This window comes from Scophthalmus maximus, chromosome 2, assembly GCF_022379125.1.
Source record: "Scophthalmus maximus strain ysfricsl-2021 chromosome 2, ASM2237912v1, whole genome shotgun sequence".
NCBI classification, from domain to species: Eukaryota; Metazoa; Chordata; class Actinopteri; order Pleuronectiformes; family Scophthalmidae; genus Scophthalmus; species Scophthalmus maximus.
In genome coordinates this window covers 2,874,082-2,884,597 of record NC_061516.1, presented here as the reverse complement: position 1 = coordinate 2,884,597, position 10,516 = coordinate 2,874,082, and the positions used below count along the sequence as shown (strand labels likewise).

The 10,516-nt window shown below is 43.0% G+C and overlaps 1 protein-coding gene across 2 annotated transcripts; it reads right to left on the bottom strand.

Moving 5' to 3' along the window:
* Positions 1-296: 296 nt before the first annotated feature.
* On the bottom strand, positions 297-4,216 carry grpel1 (GrpE-like 1, mitochondrial). 2 transcript variants are annotated; one of them, XM_035624416.2, is made up of 4 exons: positions 4,059-4,216; positions 2,520-2,667; positions 1,661-1,742; positions 297-1,418 (listed from the first exon to the last, which is right to left on the bottom strand). In XM_035624416.2, exons 1-4 carry the CDS (start codon positions 4,124-4,126, stop codon positions 1,072-1,074), a joined length of 645 nt encoding a protein of 214 aa, XP_035480309.1. In that variant the 5' UTR covers positions 4,127-4,216; the 3' UTR covers positions 297-1,071. The 2 variants fall into 2 exon arrangements, with proteins under 2 accessions (XP_035480309.1, XP_035480310.1); XM_035624417.2 differs by lacking the exon at positions 4,059-4,216 and adding an exon at positions 3,856-3,990.
* Between the last annotated feature and the right edge of the window lie 6,300 nt (positions 4,217-10,516).

Sequence of the window (10,516 nt, the reverse complement as noted above, 5' to 3'; positions counted from 1 at the left end):
ACGACCTTTATGAAATCATTCGATGATTGCATTTTAAATGACCAACCATGCACATATATACATGTGTGTATATACATATACACACATATATATATATATACACATATACATATATATATATATATATATATATACATACAGGGTCTGTTACAGAGGAAATAAGATATGCCAGACTTTGGATACATTAGACAAGTAGAGTTGTTCATTGTTTTTTAAGGACACAATAGGTATGATGAAGTACTGATGCTCATATAGATACTTAATATTTATTTGAAGATAAAACAAGGCAACAAGACTTTCAAAGTCGATCAGTTTATTCTGATGCTGTTATAAGTATAGCTGTAACACACTTAACAACATGACCCAGCCAAACTGTGGCACAGGGACTTCACTGTGACTGAGGCCAAATGAATTGGAGAGAGAGAGAGGTCTTCACTGTGAAGGCTCAGGGAAGCCCACACCTCAGTACAAAGTCAAATCTCAACTTTTCTTCGCATCCTCGAGTTCTGCTTCTCACTTTTTCACAATGTATTCAAAGCTTTAACAAGGAAAGACAACTGAAGAGTCGTGTTAAACGTTATTAGGGCTTTAATCAAAAGTCCGGAATGGTACTGGCAGTTTACAATCCGCACTCGCTCTGTGGAGGGATTTTACACCATCTGTCAAATAAACAAATGATGACTGATAATCATTTGGTTAACTTTTTTTATTAATTTTTTTTTTTTAACTCTGTTTCTCTTCCAGTTAAGATTTATGGTGGTGGGAAAAGATGTGAAAACATCTACCTGGTGCATTATTTTAAACTGCCTGAAACAAATTTTACTGTAAACTGTCCCATGCCAGACAAAGTGTGATGTATCTGTTAAAAACAGATGAATATTGTCAAGATACAAAGTTCAGTTGAGCGGGATTCCTGTCTCTTTGTGGCACCTTAGGGTGGAGGGATAGTGAGAGGACAGGCCTGTGGGGAAAGGGGTGGCAAGGTGCCTGGACTAGTCAACTTGAACCCGAGGTCATCCATCGCCCAGGCAACAAAACAAATCCCACTTTGTCACAGTTTCAGCCTCATTCCTAAGGGGCTTTGGCCACGCCCACTAGTGCTGGCCTGAGGGTGCGTCCGTGAAGCTTGTAGCCCACTTTGGTCACTATGGCGACGGTACCCGGCTCCTTGCCGTCCACGGGGGCGTGGAAGAGGGCCTCATGCTCGTAGGGGTCGAACTTTGCGCCGTCGGGGTTGAGCTTGACCAAGCCGTGCTTGGTGAACACCTTCTGGAACTGGACCATGGTCATCACCAGACCGTCGTACAGGTTCTTCAGGTGAGGGTTCTGGCTCGACACCTCCTCCTTGGGCACACTCTCTGTGGCCTTCTCCAAGATGTCGGCCACTTCCAGCATGTCCTTACAGAAGCCCTGGATCCCTGGTGTTGGACGGGAGAGAAAATGTTGTTCAGCAGTTCGAGAACAAGTTCTACATAAACTAAACCAATTACTGTGATGCAGGCTAAAGTTGACATCTAGTGGTTGGAGTATGTACATGCAGCTGCATCAGAATCATTTATGTAGAATAATAGGAAACATTTCTGCAGAGTTTTGTTAGGTGGTGTTACCTGTTGAAATGTTAGTTATGTATTAGCAAGCTAAAAAGGAAGGAAGTGTTTACCGTATAATTTAGCATCCTCTATCATCTTCTGACTCCGCGTCCTGAGGTTCTCTGTGTCAGCTAAAGCCCGCTTGTACTTTTCCTGGAAACATGGCAGAAACATGCGTCATGGTTTAAATAACATGAAAGAATGAACACTTCTCAAATTTTGTCTGAGAAGTGGGTAGCCTTATTAGCCCAAATGAATAATGTTTAAACATAAAAAGCCCTGAGTAAAAGTTAGGGGTCCACCGACTACTACTCTCTGGACTTGAGCAATGTCCCGCCCCTGTTTGTTTAATTGTTCAACTTTATAATAATGCTGCTGATAGCTCCTTGCACTTTTTTGGATAAGGTCATGTTGAAAGGTTCTGTGAATTAAAGTTAAGCTTTGAGGCATTTCAACAAAGTTTTGTGTTAAGAGTTTGTGTTATTCTAAATGTTGACGTCTTTTGACACTTTTTTTTACTGCAGACAAATATCGGTTTCAAATATCGGTCTCTTTGATTAGTAATAATTGGTATCTGTATCGGCCCGGAAAAAGCCATATCGGCTCAGTTCAGTAAATGTTGAATTACTCCTTTAGTCTCTCAGGTGTCAAGGTTGGACTTGTTCAAAGTTGTATCCAGTTATTACAGGCAAGCAGTTCTTCCCGCAGCCAAAACTAATGGATCAGTCCTGGCAGTCTATTGAATCTTATGTAATGGATCACAGGCAATAATCCGGACCTTTAGTCAGATGAGAACATGTCGACCAATCATCGGGAAACTACAGACTACAGCCCTAGGTTTTCTCTCTGTCAGGCAGACGACACTACTCCGCTGCCCTCCTGATGGACAACCATGCTGAACAGGAGTCCCACCTCTCTGCTGTGATTTACCGTCATGTCCTTGAGCTTCTCCTCCAGCTGGGACTTCTCCTCCGCCAGGACCTTCTCCGCTGCACTCTGCTCCGGCTTCTCAGCCTCCTCCTCTGACCCGGGGCCACTCTTCTGCTGGGTGGCCGTACATAACAGTCGTGGAGACGCTCTGGGTTGGAAGGGTCACAAAGGTCATTGGTCAAGGGCTATTGGCTTACGCCTCGCTCACCTGATTTTAGTACGTTATGAACCAAGAGTCGACTGGTTAACCTCTAATGAAGGTCAATTTGTGTGACCCATTTCATCTGCTTTATTGATATATCGATAAACAGAAATAAAACCTATTTTTCCCAAAATCTTCATGTGTAAATCTGCTCTATGCTCAATTATTCTAAAATGCATTTATATGTAGCCAAATCAATGTGAACATCCATTAAGATGTTATATGTCCTAGTGGTGAAACAATTTAGTCGATTGGCTAAAAATGTATCAAACAATTTTTGATAGTTGTTTAATTCAAATAGCAAAAGCTCCAGCTTTATAGTGTGATGAATTTTCTCTGTTTCAATTTATCTTACACGATAGTAAATCGAACCTCTGTATGTAATGGAATTTTTACTCTATTCTTACATTTCGCAGACCAAACATTGAATCAATGAATCAACAGGAAAATAAGAGAAGCGTTACATCATCCATTAAACGGAAGTGTTGCATCATCCGTTCATCCAGTTCAAATGTCAAATTCTGTTACATCTCCTACAGCATGGGTTATCGGATCAACTGCACTGGCATTTGATATAACCACTATAACATTCATACTGAGTAAAACCTAACCGGTGTGGCCAAAACATAGATAGAACATAGATTCCCCAACAAAGTCAGTCACTGACTTGCATTATTACATATAGGAGGTTTTACTGTATGTGCTTTATGTGTAATTTTATTTCTCCAGGAGGCCAAGTTAAGACCCCCGCTAACTGGCCAACAATAGTGAGAGCGTTACGCAAAGAGAGAGATGACGTCAAATGACAGTTACGTGTTCGCTACAACAACAGGACACGGTCAATTTCCCGTTTTGTGAATGGAGTTCGGATTGGATTTCCCTCCTTTCAAAATAATATCTGAGAACGAACACACACACACACACACACACACACACACACACACACCTCCTCAGGGTTTAACTCCACAGAAGAGTCTGAACGTTAGCTTAGCATAGCGTAACTGCATCCATCTTTTCAGCGATCAGGACATGACGCTCTGTCCATTCCTTGTACTGACATGCCAACAGACATGACTGACCGACTGTGTGTGTGTGTGTGTGTGTGTGTGTGTGTGTGTGTGTGTGTGTGCTGACCGCACGTCTCCAGGGGTCAGCTCGAGTCTTATTTTTCCCCAACACACACAGGTCGACATTACGGACCGTGGTCGGTTACGAAAGCTAACGTTGCTAGCCGGCTACGGCCGTGAGATAGCAGAAGATAAGCGCCGCCCCGCCAGAACAGTCGTTGGGGTTCTAGTAGAAGGAACATAACACAAAAATAAAACGCTTTTTTTTACCGTATCAGCGCAGGCGAGGCCACTAAAGAGTAGCTCTGTCTCACTGCTCGGACACACCAGCTCGCCATTTTCCAAATAACCGAGCAGGTAAGAAACTCCTTGACACACACGCTGACGCGACACACAACCGCGACGGCTGCAGCGTGCGGTTCGAGCCAATCAGGAGTCAGAACGAAGGCCACCCTCCCGAGCCGACCAATCCGATTTGGAAAAGAGCTTGACGACATGTGGTAGTTTGGTTGAGCTGAAGTTAAAGGTGAAAGCTACCCATGTGAGCAAGGACAATGTTTTAAAAAACCCCCTTATCAAACAGAAGGTTACTCATTCCTTGGTTATTCAACTCAGACAGTTTACTAGCCTTAACCAATATTTAAATATTATCCTGAAGGTTAATGTGAAATACAATAAAAAACTTGCCTCAGCTAGTTTCCTTGTTAAAGACACGTTGACAAATGGTAAAAAAAAAAAACCAAAACTTTCAGAATATTGTCTATAGTCAGATCCACCACACACAGGGCCAGTGCACACCAGTAATAGTGTGGGAAATAGCTTCATCGGGGTAAATAGTTTGACAGAGTAAATTGTTTGACAGACTTCTTTCTGTGTACAAAACAACATATGAGCAATTTTCGCCAGATCAAGAAATGACGTTTGTGTTTTGCATGTTTTAAGACCAGTCAGTCAGTTTGAGAGTGATTTCAGGCTCCAAACCTGTGTTTACAGCTTTAATATTTGGGCCACTTTTTAATTTTAATATATACTTTATTTATTTTGCCTAAACACACACACACACACACACACACACACACACACACACACACACACACACACACACACTGGGCTAAGTTTACCTATGTAGTATTTTCCTCCTACACTACCTAATATTATAGTAATGGGTACTCATCAAGATTTGGATGGATTATGGCTTTACAATCAAACCAAATTATAAGAATGGTCACAAACTAAAGTTGTAGGTTGTATTGATTGGGTTGAGAGGGTCGTCCATTAACCAGAGGGTCGGTGGTTTGATACCCGCCTCCCACAGTCTGCAAGCCGAAGTGTCCTTGGGGTAAGTCACTTAACCCTAAAATTGCCTCTGACGGCTGTGCATGAATGTGACAGAAAAAGAGCATGAAATAGAAGCATTGTATGAATGTGTTATTTCCGTCGCAGACTCAAATAACTCACCTGCTCAGACTGCACCTTAGTCCAACATCATTAAATCAGGAAGAAGCAGTTTTTCCCTATTTGATACATTTGAAACACAGTCGCAGATCTTTATTTCATCATTACTTCTAAACACCACGTTGAACACTGGCACACATCCGAGGCTCTGGAGGGAACCAGGCAAAAAATCATATCAAACAAAGGGATCCTGTGTAGCTTATTAGTGCGTTGATTAGATTTATGCTCAGGAGATTGACGACGACTCCACCTGTTGCAGAAAGGAGACAGTTTCTATAGAAGCCTATGAGAAAAAGACTCTACTTCTCACTTGATTTTCTAACATCAGTAAACATTTTCCTGAGGAGTTTATGGTCTCAGTTCCGTGTCTTCTTCAATACAGCATGATATTCATTTTGTAAATTATGAGTAACTAGACAATATAGCACGCATAGGGGCATGGATAAAGTGTGACTGACATCTAATTCCGTATGCAGGTGACAGGTGTAGGTGGACCACAGTGGACGACCTCTGTCAGGCCAACCACCCGATCCTCCAAATATGTTTACTTCTGGTTTAAAAAAAAACAAGAATGTTTAACAGATATGCACTCCATTGTCCAGTTCCTGAGACCCTTGCCAGGAGTGAGCAAGAACTTTTTTTTGCTTGACTAAGGTGCAGTCGGAACAGGTGAGTTTTCAGTTTGCGACGGAAAAGACACACATTCATACAGCCCTTCTATTTCATGCTCTTTTTCTCACACATTCATTCAGAGGCAATTTTAGGGTTAAGTGACTTGCCAAGCATGCAGCCCTTTGAGTGTCAGTTTTATATAGGCAGTTATTAGACTGTTGATTCAAAGATCTTTTGTCACTCTGTCTGGTTCTCGTCAACTAATCGGCTTCACTGTGGATGAAACAGAACCTTTCATCATCTGTCCCCCTCGTTTTTTCCGTGTCACACACACGTACACATGCACACACTCCAATCTCCTTTTCATTTCCCAGCTCTCGCTCATCCTGTCTTTCAGTGCACATCTGACAAGGCGGAGCTAATTGATAGGCATGCCATTTCTCTGTGCTCCTTCCACCTGTTCACACGTCTCAGTCGCTGCCTCAATGGGTTGGGGGGGGGTGTCTTTTGATTAGTGCTAAATAGGAAAGTGACTCCGGCAATATGGTCACGAAAGCTAAACAGCAGCTCTTGCTTTCAGACTGCCGCTATTTAATCGAAGCTTTAACAGTGTCTGTTGACTTTTTCTCTTTAGATACCATCAAGTTTCATTGCAGAAAATGCAGCATCCAGTGCTTTTAGAGATCGATCAACTCTGATACAAAAAATAATGATGTGTTGGTCTTTGCTGCAACAATTTCCTCTATTCTTCTGTTTCCTTTGTCAATTTTTTGCAAGAACCCCAAATTCATGGTTAATGGAAATGCAACACTAAAACACTGGAGTGCACTTGCTGTGGGCGCACATCCAAAGACTTCTGTGTCACAACCTGTATATATTTTGTTGTGAGATCAACTGTTTCACTTTTTGGCAAATATGCTCATTATTTTTTTTTTGCCAAGAGCTATTTGAGAATCTTGACACCACTCTAATGTCTGTTCAGTAAATATGCAGCCAGCAGCTGGTTAGGCTCTTTCTGGAGGAAACACGACTGACCCATTATTGTGTATAGTTTATGTTTTTAGTTGCTCCTGACTTCTGCTAAGCCCCTTGGTCCCAAATGTATCATCGGCGGCAACAGTTTTATTTTCGCTCCACTTTCCTGTTTCAACTAAATTATGGAACAATGCTTAATGCCGGGTTCGTAAAGTATAGGCTTTCGCAGTTTGGTGTTTAAGATCTTGACCGGCCTGCACACGGCCCTGACATCCATCCTATCCAACACCTGTGGGATGAACTCTCAAATCAGTAGATCAAATGTAGATGGGTACGCCCCACTCAAGGGTGCTTTGAAGGTCAGAGAAGGCTGCGGGGAAAGTTTTCTGACATAACAGGAGGCTGTTTGTAAAGACTGCCGGAGCTAGAACGACCGGGATGATGACTTAGCCACTGAGTGGGACTTTTGCGCTCTGATGAAGCAGCCTATACTGTACATGAAAACATTGAAATAATCCATGACATTCAGTACAAACCGGTTTAAACTTTTTTTAAATCACACAAGGAAACATTTGGTTGACAACATACCTCACCTCAAGGTCCTTTTGGTACAGCAGCTGTATGGGAGGTTTCAGTTCTCATGAAAACGTAAATATATTACTTCTTTTTTTAACACTTTGAAGACAAAGTGTCAAAAGATGCCCGTAAATTCATTCGTGAGCTTGTAAATCCCTGCTCCTTGCAAGTATGTTGTATAGATGTACATGTTGTTTTTTGGGGCATTTTATTGCTTAATTGATAGGACAGCTATTTTAGAAGTGGGGGGAGAGAGTTGGGAGGTTGGAGTCGAAAAAATGTTTAATAATAATAACAAAGGATAAAATAGGCAGAATCTGCATTTCCATCTGTATTGTCTTTTGTTTGAAACCAGTGCTGTGACACGACTAATCCCCATTTCCTCACTGACATGATCCTTCTTTTTTGTTCAGCCCGTCTCCCATGTCTCCTTCCTCTTCTGCATAGTTTGACTGGGAGCATACGATGAGTGCCTTTGTCAGGTGCCTATCTGGGTTGAGGATTAAGTCCTCATGAATAGTAATCGTGACTACTCACAGAGCTGTCTGTTTGTTTGCCAAAGAAGCAGGGGCAACTTGCCTCTAAACCCAATGTCATATTAAAAACAGGGAGGAGGAGGTTGGGAAGCAGACACAAATGAGTGAGGGCCACACAGTGTAAGACACCAGCGACGAGAGATAACACCAGGGCAAGAAAGAAAATAAACCTCACACAACAGCTCACTTGTCATGGAGGAAAGGTCGGGACTGGGTTGGTGGATACAGACGGTTTGAAAGGGTTTTTTTTTACCAGAAGACAACATATTCAAGGTTGTTCAATTATTCATGTTTGGGGGGATCCTCTCCGAGCCCTCTCACTTCTCATTCAACAAGACTAACAAGACCTTCACAGTATCACCAAGGGGATGTTTGTTTACTCGGATCAGATTCGGTGCAGGAAAAGAAAAAACAGCTCACTCCGGTCAGATGATTGCCACAGTGTGCAGACGACCAGCAGGGGGCATCCAAGCACCTGTTTTAATGGATGATGGCCTTGGAGCCTTTAGAGCTGATCCAGAGGGACCCCCCCCCCCCCCCCCCCCCCCCCCCCCCCACACACACACACACAGAACCGAAGGACTTTCTTTCACCATTTTCCTCTGTCTCTGAGCCATGCAGCATCACACACACACACACACACACACACACACACACACACAAAGAGAGGGAGGGTAGCAGAAAGAAATGCTGTCGCCACCACTGACTACACAGCCCATCCCTTTGCGTAATGGAGAGGGAGAGTGTTCTAATACGGACGGTGAATGCGAACAATACAATGAAATGTAAAAATGTAATTTTTGTCCATTTAGAGGCTCTATGACTCACATAGAATTGAACACCCACAAAGGAGAAATTCACAATTGCAAAATGTGACACCCCTGTCCGACATGTATTTACAGAACTCATTTTGCCGTGCAAGTGAAAATTTGAATGGGAAATTGCAGCTTAATATTTGCCCAAGAGAATGTATTTGTGTTTCTTGTGGATAGACTCGGAAGAGGCCTCACTGATTCTCCCAAAACACCCTGTCCCCATCTTTAACTTCACCTTGACAGGAATTTCAACTAAGGGAAAAATCTGAGGTGACAGTTTTTTGTCCAGCACATACACACACGCACGCACGCACGCACACCCGCACACACACACACACACACAAACACACACACACAAACAGAGAGAGAGAGAGAGAGATAGGTCTGGATCTTTGCAGAAATGTCAATGATACAAAGTGTTTTGCGCTCCTCTCAGTTTTAAAGTCCTGTGTCCGTGACCAGGTGGCAGATGACATGCAAAGTGTGGATTCAGGGGCTGATTTGCTTTTGTAAAATTATTTTCGTGTCTGAGAGGTTGCAGTTATCGAGGCAGATGATTTCAGGTGCAGTACGTGTAATCCTGATGAGTTTGGGGTTTTTTATGTGTTAGTGATGGGTAGCGTGAAGAAACAGCAGAGCGAGGATTGGGGTTGAATTATGATGTTGTCAAGCAACAGCAGCAGGCGAGGGCCGACAGAAGGTGCTAGAAAGTGAGTTTGCCTATGACATTGAGTCTTCAGAATTTGAAGTTTTTTAGATCCTCTGTTGTGTTGGATTGTGTTAAAGTTGGAGCTGAAATCAACAAAGACAACAATAGAGAAGGCATCTGACGATTCCAGGTGTTGGAGGACGGAGTGGGGGATGTATGACACAGCATCCTCTGTCCCTCCATTGGCTCCATTGGCTAACTGATGGTGGTTCAGTTACGGTCTCATATCTGGCACAATGGTGTTTTTCCAGGCATTTCATGGCTACTGAAAGTCAGTAGTGGTTCAGTTCTGAGGGATGATTTCTCTGAACCGTAACCCCACTGCGTCATATCGAACCGAACCGAACCATGAATTTTGTGAACCGTTACACCCCTAATCTCTTGGGTACTAATATGATGATGGACGTTTTCAAAACCATAGGGGTGGGTTGATCTTTGGATATTAATTGTCCTGAAGGATTCCCACATGATGCAGTAGGTAGATTGGAGAGAGCTCCGAGGCAAAGACTTGGCACATGGCTCTCTAGCTGGGATGCCATCTGGCCCCCCTTGCCTTGCCTCTTTTGCACCTACTCAGCAGCTATTGGACTTCCTCCAGTGTGAAAGGGCGGGGGGCCTTGTCAAAGGGAAGGACTCTCAGCAGCTCATCACACGTAGCGGACTGGTTCTAGATGTCAAAGCGTGTGTCAAAGATGTTGTGAGCGGTAGCAAAGGTGGTGGGGTCGGTTTCTGTGGAACGATCTCGTCTTGATTTACATACAGTCAGTGTTTTGTACTTCATCAAAGGCTTGTTTATGTGTACATGCTGCCAAAATTCAAACTCTAATCTACCCTTTTACTTGAGTTTGGCCTTGAAAATATCATTCTTAGTCTGTCTGTAGTTGTAGAGGAAGCTCTTTTCCAGCGTTTGGAGTTTGACGCCGCAACAAGTGTAATGTTATTAATCATGGTTACGGCAGCATTATCTAAAAAAACAGCTCTGCACTTACACTGTGCACACTATGCTCTAAGTGGGGCATGGTGGGTCTTGTTGGATGCTCAATTGTGCAA